This window comes from Lissotriton helveticus, chromosome 5_1 (assembly GCF_964261635.1).
Source record: "Lissotriton helveticus chromosome 5_1, aLisHel1.1, whole genome shotgun sequence".
NCBI classification, from domain to species: domain Eukaryota; kingdom Metazoa; phylum Chordata; class Amphibia; order Caudata; family Salamandridae; genus Lissotriton; species Lissotriton helveticus.
The window spans coordinates 380,335,993-380,358,481 of record NC_136065.1 but is presented as its reverse complement, the minus strand read 5'-3'; the positions used below and the strand labels follow the sequence as shown (position 1 = coordinate 380,358,481).

General features: G+C 40.7%; 1 protein-coding gene across 1 annotated transcript in view; it reads left to right on the top strand.

Annotated features, from left to right (window-relative positions):
- The window catches only part of LOC144752477 (taste receptor type 1 member 1-like), a 91,337-nt gene extending 69,821 nt beyond the window's left edge, over positions 1–21,516 (top strand). The window contains exon 5 of the mRNA XM_078640399.1: positions 20,519–21,516. Within this exon, the coding sequence (XP_078496525.1) occupies positions 20,519–21,450 (932 nt within the window). The 3' untranslated portion in view covers positions 21,451–21,516. The remainder of the gene's footprint in view (positions 1–20,518) is intronic.
- Positions 21,517–22,489: the final 973 nt, after the last annotated feature.

The following is a 22,489-nucleotide window of genomic DNA, read 5'->3' as shown; positions in this document are numbered from 1 at the left end:
GGGCAGAGGGGTCTCTTTCCGTTTAACTGATTGCCGGCATTCCGCTCGCCACGCCAAGGAGAGGAGGAGTCTTTGTGACACATTAGCGGGTTGCTGTGCCTTACTGTTTTTAATCCTAGCCATCATGATACGAGGAGGTTCCACAATGATGATGCACACCCTCCCTGATGGGTGATGGAAACGGTCCATTAAAAGGATGCTTTCAAGGTAGGTGTGTTTTCTCAGGCTAGGCTTACATTAGATAGATCCAAGGGTTCATTTTGTGTTCGGGAATTCACAGCATTGCCATTTCTTTCTTGACATTGTATGATCTGCCAAATTGAAGGATGGGTGAAGCCTTTGTATCCTTTAGAGAGAAAAACTGAGGAGTCATCCTTTGATCAATGGTGGGGCCAGCAAGATGTAAATGTAGCTTGTCCATATTGAACTGAGCTGCATTGAGAGACTTGCTATTTTCCTAGTTGTATCCTTCAAAGAATGACTTGCTGCTTTCCACCAATCTTTGAAATGCTGGTCATTTTTCAAGATGGATAAGGAGATGTTTTATCCAATCGAGTCAAACCTATAATTTGCACCACTGAAAACTGTTGCTAGAGACAAGTAACAAGGCTATAAAGGATAGAGAGTTTTTTTAACCTTTTCCTTTAGCTAAATAGAAGGAGTTTACCCTTTCAGAAGAGGGAATATATGTTTCTGTTCAAGCAGCAGACACAGGAGACAGAATCTCAGCCCTCATTTATTATAGTGGTTATGACCCTCAGTTTATTTTGTCCCTTATAAGAGCTTGCTCACAAAAGAAACTTTTTAATGTTCATGAAAAAATCATGCCACACCTCTCTGCACTGTGACTATTTTATGTACCCATACACTGTTAATTGCTAACTAACTTTTCCTTGTAGAGCTTATATATGTGTGTATATGTATATATATATACATATATATATATATATATACATATATATGCATAATTTCAACCTCCCAAATAAACAAAAAAGAAAGAGCCATCCACTCCGATAACTGCAATTTAGCTTTAGTTTATTGACAAATGAGGATAGCGCGTTTCGACTCCAAGGAGTCTTGGCCACCTTTACATAAATATATATAGTCACTGAAAAAACAAAGGTTATAGGGATGTTACAGTTAGGTTCACCTTTTACCCACACAAAACAATAGAAATTCAGTAGTTCCAGTTCTAGTTATACTTATGTCAAAAAAACTAAAACTCATGGCGTAAAGATACCTAACGGCACAAGTTATAGTTTCTTCAGATACATATAGCTATAAGTATAACTATAACTGCTGAATGTCTATGTTTTTGCATGGGTGAAACTAAACCTAACTATGACGTCCCTGACACCTTTGTTATATTCAGCGAATTTGTATTTTTTTTTATGTAAAGTAATATAACAGCAGATGGGTACTCGCGGATCCACAGTGGATCCTCGTCCCTAGATATAAAAAGTTTTATTTCTTTACTAACTCCAAAACTGCTAAAACGATTCTCACCAGATTACAAAAAGGCTTATCTCTGGACCAAGAGCTAGATTTCTGCCAAATTTGGTGTAAATCCGTTCAGCAGTTCGGCCTGTAGCCGTGTCTAAAAATTACAATATCTCCATGGACATTGCATGGGGAAAAATTGTTTTGTGACACCCCTTTTACTCAGCCCCACCTTGACGAATCACCTAGAAACTTTCCATGCAGAAGTAGGCAAAGTAGGCCCCTTTTTTGGAAAATTTCGTGAGGATTCGTTAAACAGCGCGAAAGTCATTAGGAAAACAAAAAAACACTTTGTCTATGGAAAAAGTTGGTCCTAACTATAACTACCTGCTGGCTAGCATCAGTAGGTTATATATATATATATATATATATATATTCGCTGAAAAAAACATAGGTTTCACACCAGTTATAGTTAGCTGAACATTTTACTCATACAAAGCCATTGAAATTCCCACGTTACAGTTAGTTGGACTCACTATAACTCACGCGCCCGCAATCCACTGCTGATGATGTCACATATTACATCATTCATGACATGGTCAGTGACATCACTGATGACATCACTGATGACATCATCCAGTGAATGTGTGTTCCTGTAATGTTAAAATATGTTTTACATATTGAAGAATGAGTGTATGCATGAGTGTCTGCATGAAGGATTTAGTAGGTGCGTAACTGACTGTATGAGTGAATGATTAAATGTGTCTTACTGAATGCATAGGTTAGTGACTAAACTGTCTGAATGTGTGCATCATTATGTCTGTTGTTGTGTAAGCTGATGCATGTGTTGATTAGTAGCTATATGACTGGCTATATGGGTTATTGATTGGTTGCCCAAGTATTTGTATGTGAGGGTGAGTGTGTGTGGTAGTGGCTGGGAGGTGTGTGACTCTGTGCATAGATGTGTGAGCAGTTGATTCACTTGGTGTTTGGGTTCAAGAGTACATGTGGAAACAGCTGTATGTGCGGTTGACTGTGTGCATGGGTGTGTTGGTGAGTGAATGGATTTCTCAGTGCTACATGTCCAAGTAAGTACATATGTAAAAAACAGTGCATGTGACAGTTGGTATATATCAATGACTATACATGAGAGCCTGTGATTGCGTAAGTGACTGTATGGATCAATGTGTACTTGTATCAGTGATTGTAAAAGAGAGTAAGTATGTGTTAGTATATGTTTGAATAAGTAAGGTTATGTGTGTATAACTGTATAGATGAGGAAATGGGAGTGTGATTGATTCTTTTCATTACTGAGTAGATTAGAGAGTAACTCCATGGATGAGTGGCACTGTGTGAATGTCTGTATAGGTGTATGAGTGCATATGATAGCATTGTATTGATGAGTGACTGTATGTATGAGTGATTGTATGGGTGAATGAGTGGATGTGTGTGTAGACTTATGAATCAGTGAGTGTGTATGTAGTAAGTGGTATTGCTGTGTCAATGGTTTCAGGAATGGTAGTCTGTATTGAACACTGGATGTATAAAAGGTTAGATTAGAGTGTGAGGAGGTGCATCGTATTATCACATGGATGATGTCATCAGTGATGTCATCAGTGATGTCATTTGAGATGTCATCAGTGATGTCATCAGTGATGTCACTGACCATGTCATGAATGATGTAATATGTGACATCATCAGCAGTGGATTGCGGGCGCGCGAGTTATAGTGAGTCCAACTAACTATAACATGGGAATTTCAATGGTTTTGTATGAGTAAAATGTTCAGCTAACTATAACTGGTGTGAAACCTATGTTTTTTTCAGTGAATTTCAAAGGTTTTTTAAATGCTAATTCCTAACTATAACGACTGTGAAACCTACGTTTTTTTTAGTGAATTTCAAAAGTTTTTTAAATGCTAATTCTTAACTATAACGATTGTGAAACCTATGGTTTTTTTCAGGGAATTTCAAAGGTTTTTTAAATGCTAATTCCTAACTATAACGTTTGTGAAACCTATGGTTTTTTCAGTAAATTTCATAATTTTTTTAAAAGTTAATTTTTTTGTTACCTACTATTTTTTTTATTAGCTGTTTTTATAACTATTAATTATAATAATTTTTTTTTAAATTATTTGTTCACTGTATTTTTCTTTTTTTTTAATCATTTTTTCCTGGTGCGCTCAGGGTGCGCGCACCGGTAAACTTACCTGTATCATTTTGACTTGGAGCGCTCAGGGTGCGCGCACCGGTAAGCTCTCCCGAGAGCGCAGCGAGAGCGCTATTTCTGCGTTCGTAAAAAAAAATATGTATGAAAACTAAATAATTATGCAAGACATTCAGTACCATGCTTATAAAAGTAGTATTTTTGATTTTCCGAATGAAAATGATTTTGCATTTCCGTAAAGCTACCAAAACGTCACTCAGGCGCGCCGCGTAAGCGCCCCCAGAAGCGCTCCGGTGCGCGCAGCGTAAGCGTGTCAAGTCATGTGACCTTAAAATAACTCTTTTCATTGGTTGTTAACAGTTTTTTTTACAACTAATGAAAACCCCACCCCTTTCCTTTACTTCTTCTTTCACTTTGGTGAGAGCAAGACCTCTTTTTGTCTGTGCTAACAATTTGTGGATAGAATGGCTGCCAGACCATCCAGCAGCAGTGAGGATTCAGATGGTTTCATTGATGAAGAGCCTCCTCAGCCGAAGGTGAAAGAACATTTTATTTGGAATTTTTTTTCTATACCTGAGGGACTTAAAAAAGTAAATGCACCAAAAGTTGAATGTAAAATCTGCCAAACTGTACTTGCTCGAGGAGACCCCAGAAGGAAGTACAGTTTTGGTAATTCAACCATGATTCGACACGTCCAGAGGAGGGACCCCCAGAACTATGCCCGGGAGAGTGTCAGGGCTCTGGCACGAGAGGCTCCAAGGGATGGTGCTTCTACTTCAACTGGAGGAGCAACTGTATCGGTAAGGGGGCGACCAGAACAGCTAATCCCAAATATTCAGCCTGTTTTTAATGAACCCACAATCAAATGCAAACATTGTGATCAACTACTTTGTTATGGTGAACAAAGTATTTTGAACATTGTTCGAGCAATAGAGAACCACCGCTGCCGTCCCCAGCCCTAATTTTGATTGTTTTTTTTTCCTCCTGTTGAGCAGTTTGCCATTCCCTGTTTTTGTTTTTGTTGAAAAAAACGAAAAAAGAAGAAAAAAAAAGTTATTTTTAGAACTACCTCCAATTCTCAAAAAAGAGCTGTATTCTTAAAAAAATGAAAAAGAGTAACTGAAGTGGAGTGCAGTGAGAGAGGAGAGGAAAATGAGTGAGAAAGCAAAGAAAGGGACGAGAGGGGAAGGGAAGTGAAGTAGGGGGACTGAAAGAAGGTGAGTGTGGGGAAGGAGAGTGAGGAGAAGAGTGAACATGGGGAATGAGGATAAGTGAAGAAAATGTAGTAAAGAAACGGGGGTGTGGAAGGGTAAGAAAAGAGCAGTGATGTTTAGGAAAGAGTGGAGATACAGACTGGATAAAGACAAGTGAGTGTGAGACAAGGTGAATAAGGGAGTGAAGAGACAGAGAAAGTGAAATAAAAAGTGAGAGTAGAAGACTGAAGGCCTCATTTATGAGGCCATGCGCCACTTTTACGCCGCAGGTGCGTCAGTTTTTGTGACGCACCAGTGGTGTAAAAAATGCACCTTGTTGAGGCATATTTACAAAGTGACGCATCTAGGTAGATGCGTCACTTTGTAAACCCCTGCGCCACATTATACCTGCGCCAGGTGTAATGTATGCAAAGGGGGCGTATTGACGCAAGGAAGGGTCGTAGAAGTGACACAGTGAAATCAATGAGATTTCACTGCGTCACTTTTAGGACGCCGTTGCGTCAAAATCTTGCGCCTGCCTCACAGCAGGCGTAAGACTGACGCAGGCCCTTTCATATGTGGCTGGCCCCATGTGAAAGGATGCATTGCTGGAGTTGCGTCACTTTTGTGACACACTCCAGCAATGCATCACTTTTGCGCTTACAGCTACGTCAGAAATACTGACGTATCTGTAACTCCTTGCGACATAATGCGTCATACATTAAATATGACGCATCAGGAATGTCGCAAGGAGAGCGCACTGAGAAGTGATGCATCGCTGCTTTCACGCAGCGATGCGTCATTTCTCATAAATGAGGCCCTGAGTGAGAGAGGAAAGAAACATAAGTGAGGCAGTGTGGCTGTGCTATAGGGAGTGAGTGTGATAGAAGAGGAGTGACAGACTAAGGGGTCAGAGAGAATGAGGCTAACAGAGAGAGAATGAGGTAAGAGGAGTGTAGAAGTAAGAGGACAGAGTGAGTAAGAGAAGGAGTTAGTGAAGTGGAGTAAGGAGAGTAAGGGAAGGGAAAAGAGTGAAGGAGTAAAGGAAGGGAAGAGACAGGAAGGAAAGTAAAGGAGAAGGTAATCATACTATGTTGCAAAAAAAACATCAAGGCTGTTTGACCTCTCAATCTACTAGCTAATGAAATGCAATGTTTGTTTAAATGATTTTCTCTCAACCATTGAAATGACTTCTTACAAAACACACATACTGCTTGCAGAGACAGAGATGGTAGATTACATGTAATATCGTGGACATGTGCCTAAGATCACACCAAATCATGTCCACTGGAGTCAAAATTACGCAACTAACAGAGGTATTTACAACCTTGATTTACCAAATGTGGACATTGTATGGATTGGACAGAGAGGATTGAGGAGTCACCAATTGATACCATTGGTAAAATCCTTTATGCATATACCACACCCTGACCTTATAATTGTGCACTGTGGTGGAAATGACCTAGGCACTTTGACTGGGGTAGGTCTGGAAATGCTTTTAAAGGACATCTTTGGGCAATTGATGTCACTTTTTCCAAAAACTGCCTTGGTATTTTCTAATATATGTCAAAGGCAAAAATGGAACTGGTCCAACCAATTTTGTCCACAGATTGAGAAAGCAAGGAAACATGTAAATAAAACAGTTTCTGCTTTCCTCAGAGACTATGGTATGGGTTCCATTTACCACAACAACTTGCGTTACAACATGCAAGGCATGTATAGGAGAGATGGTGTGCATTTTACAGATGAGGGGAATAGAGTTTTCCTCTTGAATATAAGACTCTGCATTGGTACCTACTTGTAGGTACAAAAAACACCAACATAACACAACAGCTCTTTTCAGAGCTAACTTACCTCTAAACACTCTACTTTATTTTTTTAGTCTATTTTTCCCGTGGTGCGCTCAGGGTGCGCGTACCGGAGAGCGCACCTGGGAACGCACCCAGCGCTTACCCCGCGAAAATTACAAAAAAAATAAAAACTTTTTTTGCCCTTCAGAGTCCTTCTAGGCCCCCCTCTGAAAACCTAGGGGGTCACGGGGTATCTAGCCTGCCCCCTTTTAATTATTTCCCCTTTCTTTTTCACCTCTTGTGTCTCGATTCTACCGAGACACAAGATGGCGGACTCTCCGGACTGTTTAGAATGTTGACAGACACCCGACAGCCAATCAGCTTTCTATTCGCGCACTTCCGTAGCGCACCGGGTGCGCTCCCCGGTACGCGTACCGGTGAGCGCTCGGAGCGCGCCTATAGATATATATATGTGTTTTTGAAGTTAATTTTCAAGAAAACCACTGGAGCAATTTTCACCAAATATAGCAAAGGCACATCTGCGTACCAGTCCCTACAATTTTGCCAAGTTTAGCGTAATTCCGTTCAGCGGTTCGGGCTGTAGACTTGTCAGACCGTCCTATGGAATTTAACATGGGGAAAACACGTTTTGGGACCTCCCTTTTTTCTCAGCCCCCACTTCACAAATCCCCCCGAAACTTCCAGGGAAGAAGCGGAGCGGAGCTGGCCAGAAGTTTGGAAAATTACACACAAATTCCTCAACCGGCACCAGAGTTATTCCTAATAGAATGTTGCGGATTTCCTATGGTAGCCAATCCTAACTATAACTACCTACTGGCGACCGCCAGTAGGTAATATATATATATATACATGTATATATATATATATTACCTACTGGTGGTCGCCAGTAGGTAGTTATAGTTAGGACCTAGTTTCCATAGGAAATCCACAACATTCTATTTGGAATAACTTTGGCGCCGATGGACGAATCTTTGCGAATTTCTCCAAGAAAATGGCCTGCTCAGTTCCGCTCCTTCCCTGAAAGTTTGGGGGTGATTCGTTAAATGGGGCCGAGAAAAAAGGGGGTTCCCTAAACATGTTTTCCCCATGCAATTTTCCATAGGGACCTTTAGCCAGGGCTACAGCCTGAACGGCTGAACGGAATTACACCAAATTTGGCAGAGAGGTAGAGTTCGGTTCGCAGATTGTGCTTTTTGTTAAATGGTGTAAATTCGTTCAGTAGTTTCTGAGAAAATTACAAGTAAAATCATAGCGATATCTAGAGACGGAGTACGGCACGCGTACGGAAATCCGTACAATTACGAGCACAAGCTGCATGCTGATTAGTTGTCAACTGTCTGTCAACACTCCAAACCAGGAAGTGTTGACAGCCATCTTGTTCGTCGCTAGAACCGAGTCACAAGAAAACAGTAAAACAAAGTTGAGATATAAGGAAAGGAGGCAGGGTAGAAACATCCTGACCCTCTAGGCTTGGTCAGGGGGTCTTACATGGATTTTTTAGGCTCAATTTTTTTTTTTTAAATAAAAAATCACGGCGTACGCGTATGGTACTCGTACGCGGTGGAAAAGGGAAAATAAACTGGGAGTCCGTTTTATTCATTAGGTCTCGGGGGGGAAAATTCCGGGGGTAATTTTTAGAGCTACATTTCTATGATAGTATGTAAAAGTTTCTGGGGGTTTTTTCTGCACCAGTTGTACTCTCTACGCATGCGCAGCCATGTTTCCAAGCCCATGTTTTTTTTTTTTCTTCAAGTTTGCCAAGCAAACCTCTCCTCATTTGAGGTATTAAATTTGCCGCTTTCTTTTCCCGGGTCGTGTGTGTCATCCGCTGCTATACTTTTGTAATATATTAATAAACATATTGTATTTATATTTATTTGAAATGTAGTGTCGAGGCGCCAAACGTTGATTACATACTCCGTCCACCGCCATTTTAGTAGTTTTCCTCCGTTATTTTTATTATACCTGTTACTTTCATTTTACCCTCCGCATATTTTGTCTGTGATCGATGAGATTTCGTGTCACAGACACCACGGTGTTTGTCCTTGGCCTCCGATCTTATCAGACTTGGTCACCTGTATACCTAGAAAGTAATTTGAAGGACGTAAGCCACAGCCATTAAAACGTGTGTTCTTCAACACAAAGCCATTATTAAGATTATGCGTTTATCATGCGTGGTAAATGCATACTAGTTGTAAAAGCATGTGTGGTAAAGTGATATGCGTGCTAATGGTTTCGTGGTGACGATCACGCGTTCTTATGAATCAGGTCTGGGCGTGGTGGACTCCAGGGCACCAGGCGGAGGGCCACGCAGCCCCTCTCATACAATATAGAAGTAATATAGCATTTTTGAAACTTAAAAAAAATGATTTCATAATTATCCTAGATATTGTCTTCTGTTAGTATGTTCATTAAATACATGAATATATGTTATTAAACAATTAAAATCATTCGCGTCTTTTGAGTACGGGGTGCCGTAAATGACATCACACGGAAGCTTTGATGCGATACGTAACGTGAAAGCGTATTCGTAGCGTATGCTGAGAATGATTAGCAGTACAAACTATGGTGCGATCACTCTCTCACTGTCAAATCAGAGCACAGAGCGCGCTATGAGAATAGTTAGAAGTGGTCACTCATTGGAGATCCGATTCAGCTGTGTGGCTTATCCACGGTATCATAACGTTACTTTTTAACCTGTTTAAGTTTGAGGTTTGCATGAAATACTATGCTATAAGCAGATATGGATCTTTAGCCAGCGCTTATCTCCATGAAGCTTGGTTATTACCATTTACATATAGGTGCCTGAGGGAGGGAAAAGAAGTCTATCTGAATGGCGAGGATTGCACAATAGCACCAGATCACTCCTTAATTTGTAGACACATACAATTGCATGGCTCTTGTAATGAAGATGCGCCTAATTTGGCCTGAGTTTTGAAAGGCACTCCGACACCTGCTATCATACCAACGTTCAGTTAACTGGAAACGGGAGTTATTTACTTTGAAATAATGCAGATTGTTGTGCAATGTTAGCAGGAATCGCTTACATGATTACGGTAACTGAGCGTGCGGTTTGCTTTAAAAAAGTTGTGTTTACTCCTCTGCATGGGAAGCTGGATGTTTCCATCTGGCTGTCGATTCCGACCTTGAAATCAGAGTCAACCAAATGAGTCGTATAAGAGCTCTATTGTCTCAAAGAGAGGTCGCTCTTACATCTGCTAGAGAAACATTTGTCCCTCATGTATCAAACACCCGCACAGAAGTGCATGCTTTATTAAATACAGACGTGCTCTTGAATTTTGGGGAGCTAATTTAGAGTATCTTTAATGCGTCCTTGACTACGGGTTTACCGTACTTTTTTGAAGTTAGAAGCAGTGGCCTTGTGACTTCTTTTCAAACTATATTTGGTGTCTTTTCAGGATTTTTTCATTCGATTTTTTGCAGCATCTTTGGTGGATTCCGCTTAATACTCGCATTAGTGGCCGGTGTGCTTTTATTAATTTGTTTACTTAAATATGGATGCACATCCTGCAGCAGACGACAATATGTCCCGGCTGTTGCTGGTCCACAACCGAAAGCTTAGTTATTACGGAGCGCTGCCTCTGGCTACATTGAGTGCAGCTTATGGATTATCGTTTCGATTCTCCTTTTTCACATGCGTTCAACCTGTCTCCCATTGCCTGAGCTGCGATTTCGACTGGGCCGTGGATTTGTGTCTCTGCAGTACGGTGTCTCTCAATGCGGATTATGACCAGCTGATGAGCCCCTTAGTGGTTCATGACTTGCTCTGTTCTGGCGGCGGGAATATGGCCTTAGCAGCGATACATGGAATAATGGGAAGTTGGAATGTTTTTGCAGCTGCGCTTGAGTTCTTGGCACGCAGTTACATTGAAGATGACCCGAGTTTTCCTCCGATGGTGATAAAGGCTCCGGTCATTGAGGAACATGTATGTTCATTCTCACTATTGAATTGGATGGCTGAAATGTTTTCAGATGAGAACAATGACTTCCTGTTGGAGGCTGTTGCTACATACTGTGCTTATACGCTGTTAGATAAAGACTCTTTGATATTTCTACGTATTCTTTATTATTTAGCTACTGTATTCTATCAAACAGCAAATAATTTTTTTTGCAAATTTGAACTTGACTGCTTTTTAGGCTTACTCTGCGTTCCTAATTCTTCCACGTTTATATCACGTGCTTCGATCGAGGGAGGGTGTCGTGAGCTGAGCCTTGCACTCACACCGTGTTAAGTTAGCATGGGTTTATTAGAAGCTTAAACACCATTTTTGCTGTCCTGCTCTGCTTTGCACACGACACGCACTTGTGATATTGTTTAGAGAAGGCTGAGTATTTTGCTTTACATGAGAATAATTTGGTATGCTACATTTGTAGACTGCCTCGATAGTTTAGTGTGTATAGTGAGAGCATGGAACATCAAGGTTATCTTGAATACTGTGTCTGTTATTCAGAATGATCCTCGCACGTTCGAGCCATAACACATATGCAGCTGTGGCCACCTCTGATACTGGCGCGTTTCATAATGCATTGTGGAGGCAAAGTTACACACAGTTGGAGAACATTTGTATTTTGACAGTTTGTGCAGAACTCAATGTGATCCACTACTGCTGAGTACCAGAGGTATGGGTCTGCCCATGTAATCCTATGAGACTTTCTGTAGTTATAAACTAACGTGCTAGTTAGGGAGGGTGAAATGTAGGTATATTTTAAATTTGTTTACCTTTAGCATTATAGGATGCTTTTTCCCTTTGTATTTTATAGAATAGTAACAATGCTGACAACCTTGTTTCTGATAATATGTTTGTTTGTATTATCTAAGGTACTGTGCATGAGATTATGGCATTAGAAATAAACATTTCAAACTTGCATGTGTCTTTATTTACTCCTTGTTTTGGACTGGTGTAAGACTATAATGAAAGAGTGCTCTTGTTATCCACCTTACTTGATGTAATCTAAGTCGCATGTTCTGGGTTGACTAGTCATTGGTGTTTTTGCTCTAGGACGAAGAACCAATGAGTCACTGATTGCTAGTCTGGTAGGGGGTTTGTGTAGTAAGGTGGGTTTTGGTACACCATAATTCACTGAGGTCCTAAGTCTTTATACACAGTTCTGTGTAGCCACCGACGAAGGGATTTTTCATTCCCGAAACATGTTTGGCGTATAGACTGCTGCGGGTCTCTTTAAGATTCCCTGTTGCAAGCTGCAATTAAATACTTAAAACGAACGGATGGTGTACAGTGGCTTCTTTCCGTGGGGCAACTTTGTGTGTTTAATTGAATTAGCAGCTGCGCCCAGCTGCGAGGAGAGAAGCTCACCGCGTCAACGCGGGTCCAAGCCAGCGCCAGTGTGGTGTTGGCTGAGGAGACACAAAGTTCGTCTAATTGCAACTACAAAGCGGAGACAGTTGAACTTTTGGAAAACCCACAGCTCCACTTGGATTTTGATGGTTTTATTTTGGGGCATACATGAACGGTAATTGTCGGCACTACAGGACCCATAATGCTGAACTAAGCCACGCCCACTGGGGCGGGATCCCGTAGTACATAGTGCTGACTTATCCGTCCTATGTGCCTCTTGCCTGCCACTGACGAAGGGATTTTTCATTCCCGAAACATGTTTGGCGTATAGACTGCTGCGGGCCTCTTTAAGATTCCCTGTTGCAAGCTGCAATTAAATACTTAAAACGAACGGATGGTGTACAGTGGCTTCTTTCCGTGGGGCAACCTTGTGTGTTTAAATATATATATATATATATATATATATATATATATATATATATATATATATATATATATATATTTGGTTTTCAGCAAAGGTGGTTTAAAAGCGTCGCGCACTGGCTGCCGGTGCCGCGTTGGGGGAAAACCACAGTTCCCAAAATTACAATATTCAACAAAGGGCGCTGCACTCCCGGAGGCTTGTAAATTGCATTTATTTTATTAGCACTCGACCAGGCTGGTGGAAGTTGGACAATTGAATTAAAGACTACGAGAGAGAAATATGCACTGGGCATTTAATATTCAACTGAACTAACAACACTACAATTCCCACCATGCCGTGCATACGTACTTAAGGCTGGGAACTGCAATCACCACTTGAAAAAGACAAGACTGTTGAAACGCGTCGTGGTGTGCCTTGCTGGTCGAGTGCAAATAAAATAAATGCAATTTACAAGCCTCCTGGAGCAGCACCCTTTGTTGAAGATATATATATATATATATATATATATATATATATATATATATATATATATATATATATATGTAAGCTCTGTAATCAATTTCCTTTACAAAAAAGATCTTTTTATATATAAAGCTCACCGCTGCCTTCCTGCCGCTGTCCATAATCGATCCTATCTCCTCAGTGGCCACTACCAAGGCCGATTCTGTACTATGGTTTTTTCTGAAACCATGTTCACCACCGTCAAGGATCTCGTTTTTGTTTAAGTATTCTGACAGGATCAAAAAGGAAAGGAGATGACAATGGAATTAGACTGTTAGCACATACAAACTTATTCAGGAAGAAGTCAAAATATACATGTTGGTTAGGTGTGCTCAATGGAACAGGGGACACTTTGTCACCAAAATAGTGTTGCATGTGTGAACTAGCCACATATAAAAGTCTGCACAGAGTTTGTCCAGAGCACAACCTCTATACACCAATTCCAAGGTCCATAATCTTCATGATTCTTTATCAGTTGTGTCCAGCAGTATACAAAAATACGTATACAGAGAAAGGCAATTTTAAAATTCTTTAACTGATTACAGTTCAGCTTGAGCACACAGCCAACATGTGTTTCGTCGAATGACGACTTTTTCAGGGCTGTAGAAGTCAAAATAAAAATGGCAATAAGCAACAACCAAAAGACAAGTTTAAAGACAAAAGAGAAAACAGAGAAAACACAAATAACACAAATATGTAACAGAAAAATAAACATTATTTAACAATAGTAAACACATGTCTACTTAGTTGTTAGAGACATGCCAAGCAATTCTCACATATGTTTGGACTTTTCTGCTTGTAATTATCAAAGACATTTGGATATCTTAGAAGGAACATAAATGTGCCCTTTAACGAGGGGAGGTTTATAAAAACATGCAAAGCCAGTAAAGAGATAGAAGTACCACATACTTATCAAAAAAGCTTTAGACCCATCAAAGAAAATTCACCACAGGGTGACACCCCTCAGATATAGCTGTTATGTGACTGATATACAAACAAAGGTGGGATATATAGAAGCAAATCAAAAATCAAGAAAGAACCTGATTATATATATATCGGCTACCTAATCAATATTATAATCGATAGAATATGTAGCACCATATGTTGGTATATTTCTCGTCCAAGATAGTCAGAGTCAATCCAGCGCGACACATTTGTGTCAACCCTAGACTGGAATCAAACATGTGTATTCATAATTCTAGTAAGTCTACCTGGCCGCAAAAAAAAGAGATAAGGTTGCCCCACAATCATAGAAACAATACAATTATAAGTATCAAGAGAATATACACTAATAGAGTTCGAGTCACAAAAAGAAATACAAGAAAAAAATGTGTCCTGGCTAATGTTGTTGATCATTCTATAGAGTATGTATTGATAACAGTGTGTCAGTCCGGTAATGTATTCGAGGGGTTCTCCTAAGACCCCAGACGGAAATCCAACCTGAAAATAATGAAACAAACATGTCCTACAGGATAAAGTCATTATTTAATAAATACATTATTGGCAAAGAACACTAATTCATGCGAAATGCAATTGAGATATAAGCTGCAAGAGAAAGTACCCCATAGATACCAAAAGCTCTGAAACAATAAGCAAGAGAGGGGAGATTCCTACCTTCGTTTAGGATACAAACTCCCCGTATCACTGAGCAGTGTAAGCATGCAGGCCTGGACCTTGATAAGCCACCAGCCCTATACAAAAATGTCAAACACTAGTGTAAATAAACAGGCAGAATCATGTACACACCCATAAAGGTATATAGGGAAAGAGGCATCATAAACTGTAAAAATCAAGGAAATAATCACCATATGTTTGCATTAGTTAAAAGTGTAGTTCATCATTGGAAATTGAGGGACACCTTATTATCTAGCATGCCATGGTTGAAAACTGTACCCAGGCATATTCCTTAACGTAAAAAAACTCCACACTATATAACAGTGAATTGTATACTTTATATGTCGCATAGATATCCAAAGCGCTGAATTCACAGTATCCTTAACCAGAGTCCTGACTCCATATTATTCGACAAGTTTAAAATTAATTAAACAAAACATCGATACTTAAGAGAAAGGAAAGGAGACATCGTGTAAAGACACCAATACTGCCGCCAAATAAGTATATGCTATACAAATTCATTGAAAGCTGTAAGTAACAAGCCGGGGAATTTGACCTGTCACCTGTTAACATATGTATATTTTTACGCGTAAAGAGGACACCTATTAGCAAACCAGAAATTTAACATTCAAGGACATGAGTGTAGCGTCATCTGGTAGCATAGTGTTATGTTATGTTATGTTAATAAGCTTTTAAAGCGCACTTCTACCCAAGGTGTCCTGGCGCTGAGCCGTGCCTAACTGGTTATCAAAACAATAAAATGCCTATTCGGAAAACCGCCAATTTTTCAGCCCTCTCCTAAAGGAGAGGAGCTCTATATCATTCCTGAGATGTAGTGGTAGGTTGTTCCAGGCTTTAGCAGCACAAGTATTGAAACTTCTGCCACCCCAATTGGCTTTTTTTATTTGGGGGCGGCTACTTGCTTTGCCTCCGCGGATCACAGTGTTCTCCCGGGGACATACCATTGAAGGCGTTTCCTCAGATATTCAAGGCCCCTGCTGTCAGAGACTTAAAAAACGTGCAAAGTGCTTTGAATTGTGCACGCTGTTTCACTGGGAGCCAGTGGAGCTGCCAAAGTTCCTTCCTAACAGAGATAAACCTAGGTGTGCCTGTTAGCAACCTGGCTGCGGCATTTTGTACCAGCTGGAGTCTGTTTAGATGTTGCTTGTGAATATTGAGATACAGACTATTACAATAGTCCAGCCGAGACAAATGAGCGCTGTGACTGCCATCCTCAAACTATCCTCAGGTAGAAAGAATGTTATTTTCCTCAAGACTCTGAGTAGATAAAAGCTTGTTGAAACAACTCCGCTAACCTGTTCCCCAAAAGTACATTTACATTATTGTCCATGATCACCCCTAAGTTCTTGGCTTTCTTAGTATGGGCCTGGAGTATTCCCATTTCTTCAGGCCTCCAGTCAGGGGTCCAGATGTTAGGGTTGTTGCCAAAAATGATGACCTCCGTCTTGCCTGTGTTTAGTTTCAGGCAGTTTGAGGACATCCAGCCAGCAATAGCTTTCATGCATTCACAGCATTTTAGGCCAGTTTCCAGTTCCTTGCCTCGCTGTAGGGACAACACAATTTGTGTGTCGTCCGCATAAGAAGTTATCTGGAGACCAGACGATCTTATAAGTGCTGCCAGCAGGCCACATAGATATTAAAAAGCGTGGGACTAAGGGGGGAGCACTGCGGGACCCCGCAAGGCAAGGAGATTGGCTTCGACCTATGCCTACCCAAGTCCACCGCTTGAATTCTATCAGCCAGGAAAGATTTCAAAAGGTTCCAGGCTTTGCCCTGAATCCCTGCAGCCAATAACCGGTCCATCAGAATTTCACGATGGACTGTGTCAAAGGCTGTGTCAAAGGCTGCAGACAAATCCAGCATAATCAGAATTGCCCAACCACCTTGGTCTACCGCCTTTCGAACCTCCTCCATAGCTTTGATCAAGGCAAGCTCTGGGCTGTGTTCAGCACGACAGCCGCATCTATTTTCAAAGCAAGAATCTGTAGAAATGTTCCTACCTTAGTTCAGAGAGAATTCCAAAACACCAGAAAGACCATCCAGCTCAACACACGTACGTTTCTAGAGACGACCGATTGGAAAGCGTCTAATTTGAAAGCAAGCATGTGTGCAGCCTCCCTATCGAACAGATAGGAGTAGCTCGGAGTTCTAAACGTCACTGCTGCTCTCGTCCAGGCGGTTATCAAGACTCTGTATTTTGAACTCGTCACTATCCTCTCTTACGATTTGTACCCTGAGTATATTGCTTACTGTTCTATGTTTGCCTTCTTTTGCACTGCTTTGTACTTGTTGTGAAGCGTTCCGATACCTTCCGGTCAGGCAAGCGCTATATAAAACCTCCTAAATAAACAAAATAGAAAGAGAGGGCGGACTCCCTCTAAACCCACGAAAAGGAAATTCCGAGTGTCGTGCCATATTGAAACAGTGAAAGTTGGTTAAAACCTACCCATATGTTGAAGTCCTAAAGGGTATTTTTAAAAAGAAAAAAGTACACTCTATGATATTTTGTTTGTTAGTACAAAACAAAGAGAAGAGAAGAAAAGGAAGAATAAAGAGCAAAAGATTCCAGCAACAATATCTTTCCGATGTTAGAGAACATTAGTTAGTAGAAGTGGCAAAGTATAGGAGACAACATACTAAATTCATTGATTTCCAATTAGATAGCTTGTCCACAATGCAGCATATTAGTCCTGATAAACAGAGACAAAATTGTATTCATCAATTTTTTGGTTTTTGTATATGGCATGTATAATTCACACTTAGCACGTATAATTCACACTTAGCACATGGAAAATGGATCTAACAGCAGAACTTGGATAATTATTCTGAACAGCTATTGGGAAAGGGGTGGAGCCATAGTTGCAACGACTCCATGTCAACAAAGCCCATATGAACAAGTTAGGAATTGCATATATTGATACCAAGTTTTGCACAGACAACACACTGGAGAGATTATATGTGGTACATGGAGCATCACATCTGCTTGTTAGATCAAAGGTTCATTGTTATAGTGGTGTTCCATTGTCCCCTCCCATTTGTGAGATAATACTAATAATAGTCAGTCTTTCAAGAATACATGTAACTCTCTATCTAAATTAACCCCCCATTCTACTACTCTAAATTGAATGATCCATTTGGCCTCCAATCGTCTGAATTGTCCGGTTCTATTTTCTCTCCTCGGGTTATTGGGTATGTGGGCTAGGCCTGAAACTTCTCCAGTGGTAACTCTGCCGATCCATGGTTCTCATTAAAATGTACTGCTAGTGGGTAATTTCTGTCTGCCTTTCGAATTGCCCGGAAATGTTCCTGCAGTCTCTTTCAAAGGGTGTATCGTGCTGCCAATATAGATACAGTAAGCCACAAATTTTGAATTACAGTTGATGAAGGTATTGATAGTATGTGTCTGTGGTGTATTGTAAATAAAAGTCTTGATTCTAGTTGAGATGCTTTTCAAGAATTTTCACCGACATTGCCAGGCAAAAATCGAATTTTCCTTGAAGGGGTTAAGAGATGGTTTATTTAACAGAGGAAGTATGGAAGCATTTTTCCATTCAGTACGGAACTGTCCTGAAGTGATGATGCTGTTCAGTAGGATAGTGAGAAGGACTGCTACCATCTCAGCTATATCATGTAGGGTTCTTGGGGGGAAGGGGTCCAAGGGAGCTCCTGATTTGGTGTGTACAGTAAGCTCAAGTACCCCTTCGTTGGTAAGAAGGGGGAACTCACCAAACTAGGGCCAAGGCCTAGAGATTCATCTCTTAAATCACAAAAGTTGGAATTGCAACCCGAGTCAAATTCTCCATACACTGCTTCAACTTTATTCTTTAAAAAGCTGGCAAAATTGTCACATAAAGATTGTCTAAGAGTCACTACACTGCTCGAGTTAAGGCTGGAAAGCATTTTTATTGTATTAAAAAATTCTCTTGCAGAGTTTTATGCTAAAGATTTTTTTTCTGTGAAATACTGTGATATCCTTGTGATAATCCTGAATATATTATTTATGTTTACTTCTTTCAGTTGGATTATAGTTTCTTCTCCAAATCCTCTCCTGTATACAGTATTTTTGTACGACTGCCCTAAGATTCTGGGAGAACCAGGGAGACATTGGCTTGGTTCTATGACTTTTTTAATTTTGAGAGGAGCCCGCTCTGAGACTGTTGCATTGGTCCAAATGTCATATTTGCAGGGACATCTTAAGGAGTTTGGGGGCCCTGGGCCAAGCTTATTTCAGGGGCCCCTGTTTAGAACAGCTTTGAATTTATTATCTAATTTCCGATTTTTCATGCCCTTTTTGGCCAGGTCAATGACACTGCACAGGCACACTGGTCAAAATTCAAAATGTGTTTTCCATCTAACATTCAAAGATAGCAATATGTGTTATGTGTATTGTAGCATAGCAGCAGTTCACTAATATTATTGCAAATAATCTCAGCGACCTACTGCTATTTCTCATATGTGAGGTCCTGTTTAGAGCTAAAGGGAACTTTTATATGAATGTTGCATGGTGTTAAAAAACAAACAACGCATGTCGCAAAATATATGTAATAGACTCCCACACATCAATTGTATTAAAAGTGAATTAAAACAAAATGGTATTTAAAACAATCCATGTTTAAGAATCATTCATAGTTATCAGGGCAGGACTGTGTTTAGAAAAGAGACAATCTATCAAGTGGCTGGGTTCCTGGGCCAGAGCGCACTTTGCCCATGCGTAAAATGTCTCTGCATACTTGGCCATATCTACATTTAGATCATGTGACAGAGTGGGGCTGAGTAGCTGTCAAAATATTTGTAAGTTCCATTATATTGATTTTTTTTACACCCATATTTTTATGGCCTGTGATATTCTGTTGGGTAATGAGTTTGAGGCCACGATTTTTAGGCTGCAGTCAACAGCTTTATGGTAGTACGGCTTCTGGCTGCAAATCTGGGTGTCTTGAAAAAACAAGCAGTCTAAGACATGCCCGCTTAATGTGTAGCAACATTCACCAGTTGTTTAAGATTGAAACAGCTTGGATTATTGATGAGTTGTTCTGTTTCTTTGTTTGTCTGAGAGAGAGGATTGAAAGGAGAGGCCAGCCCATCTACACACCCTACTAAACACACTCGTCTTCTGAGAGAGAGGTCCCAAAGGAGAGGCAGGCTCATCCAAACACCCTACTAAGCACACCTGTCATCTGAGAGAGAGGTCTCAAAGGAGAAGCCAGTCCATTTACTACGCACACCTGTCATGTGAGAGAGCTGTCTTGAAGGAAACACCAGTTCATACACACACTTGTCATTTGAGAGTGAGATCTGAAAGGAGAAGCCAGTCCCTCCCCACTGACTAATGCGGACACCTGTTATTTGAGAGACGGGTCTCAAAGGAGATTCCGGTCTGTCCCCATGCACACTACTACGCACACCCATCATCTGACAGAGTGATGTGAAAGGAGACGTCAGTCCATCTACACACCTTGCTACGCACCTCCATCATCTGAGAGAGAGGTCTCAAAGGAGTGGCTAGCTCATCCACACACCCTACTACAAACATACGTTTATCAGAGAGAGAAGTTTCAAAGGAGAGGCTAGTCATCTGCACACAGGATATATTCTCCAGTCATTTTACCATACATACACTCAAAAAATAATGTGTTTTCTTTAAAAAAAAACTAGCAATTCTCTGAAAAAATCAATGTTATAGTTAAAGGCAATAAAATTATTTGTTTTTGTGTTTTAAAAAAACCTTGAAATTCACTGAAAAAAACAAAGGTTAAAGTACCGTTATAGTTAGGTGAATTTTTCAGTGACAACATGTAATGTTTTGAACTAAAAAAGGCACAGAAATTCACCAATTACAATTAGTAGCTCTAACTATAAGTTGTGCCCTGCCATGCACTGCTTATAACATCACATATGACACCTCTCATGACATGTTCTATGACATCTCTGATGACCTCACAAATGGCTTCATTGACTTGTATCATTGCTCTGTGAGGTGCTTGCATTATGGATAGAAATTCACACTATGTATGCCTTTTTTCCTTTCCAGATTTATATTCCTGCAAACCCTGTGAACGCGATCAGTGGTCACCGCCCAGGAGTAATGCCTGCTTTAACAGAACGGTGGAATATCTCTTCTGGTCAGATCCTATCTCTATGATCCTCCTGGCAGCCATCACCATCCAGCTCTTGATTACCATCACCATAGCTGTGGTCTTTTTGCAGAATTTGGACACACCAGTGGTTAAATCCGCTGGTGGCATCAGGTGCTTGCTCATGCTTGCCTCCCTGGCATGCGCCTGCTGTTCCCTGTACCTCTACTTTGGAGTACCCACCCTGAAGACTTGTCTTCTACGTCAGCCACTCTTTGCCATCAGTTTCACTGTCTGCTTGTCGTGCATCGTCGTCCGGTCCTTCCAGATAGTCTGCATTTTCAAGTTGGCTTCCAAAGCTCCCAGGTTGCATGACTTTTGGGTCAAAAAGAATGGACCAAACATTTTTATAGTGGTCAGCTCAGCTATACAGGTTTTGATCACCATCATGTGGATCTGCTTCACCCCTCCTCAGCCGGTGGCCGAGTACAATAAGTTTGAAGAACAGATTCTTCTTGAATGTTCCGAGAGCAGCTCCATAGGCTCCCTGTTGGAGATTGTGTACATCGGCCTGCTCAGCAAGGTCTGCTTCATCTTCTGCTACATGGGGAAAGACTTGCCGGCTAACTACAACGAGGCGAAATGCATAACCTTCAGCCTCCTGGTGTACTTCCTTGCATGGATCTCCTTCTTCACAACCTACTTAATCTACAAGGGGAAGTATATAACGGCTGTCAACGTCCTCGCCATCCTGTGCAGTCTGTGTGGCATCTTGAGCGGCTACTTTGTCCCCAAATGTTATGTCATTCTCTTTAGACGCGAGCTGAACACTACCGAGCACTTCCAGTCATCTATCCAGAACTACACCAAGAAGCGCAGCTCCGACTGAAACTGGAAGCCTGGAGAACCAAAAGGAAAAAAATCAACCGACCAGTCTAGTTGAATTTTCGCTTTGAAATTTGCCCCTTCACTTAAGTCTTTTTTCTTCTTTAGGGCCATATGTATCAAGGAACCAATTTGCGATTCTGTAATAGCGATTTTTAAGAAATCGCTATTTCAGAATCGCAAAATGGTATGTATCAAGAAAAACACAATATTATCTTGATATTGCTTAATAGCGAATTCGCAAATTGCAAATTCGCAATTAAGGAATACTTTCCCATTCATTTCTATGGGCCGGGAGGCCCATAGGAAGGAATGAGAATTTTTTCTCAATTTGCGATTCGCAATTTGCTAATCGCAAATTGAGAATAATTTCAAGGGTGCAGGGGTGTCCAAAGGACACCCTGTTGCACCCCTGAAATAAGCATAGGTGCACATGTGGTGCACATACATGCCCTAAGGGCATGTATGTGCGTCACATGGCACTTTGAAAAATGCAAAAATTTGCATTTTTCAAGGAATTTGCAACTTACCATGGTAATTTGCGATTCCTTAACGCCATTTAGCAAATATTTTTGCCTTCTTACATTGCATTTAAGGAATCGCAAAAATTGTGATTCCTTAAATGCAGTCACAAAATAAGGAATCGCAAATTTTGCGATTCCTTATTTTGCATCAGATTTTCCTTCATACATATCATTTTGCGAATTTGCATTCGCAAAGGCCGAAATTCTGCAAATTTCGGCCTTTACGAATGCGAATTTCAATTATACATATGGCCCTTAATCTTGTTTTTAGAGATGTGTTTTGTTGTTTAGGTTATTAGTGGTTCTTTTGCCAGTCAACAACCAGCGAAAGCCCACTTCAGCTTTCAGCACCATTCGAAGCCGTACCCTCCATCCTGCGTCAATTAAGTAGATGCTACAAATATTTAGGTTTTGTGCAGGTTTTTTTAAGTTGTTGTCCCTAAAACCCTACCCAGTGCAGCTTAATTTATTTAACGGCCTTGTACTTAAGTCCTATTTATTGCCTTTGCTAACTGTTGC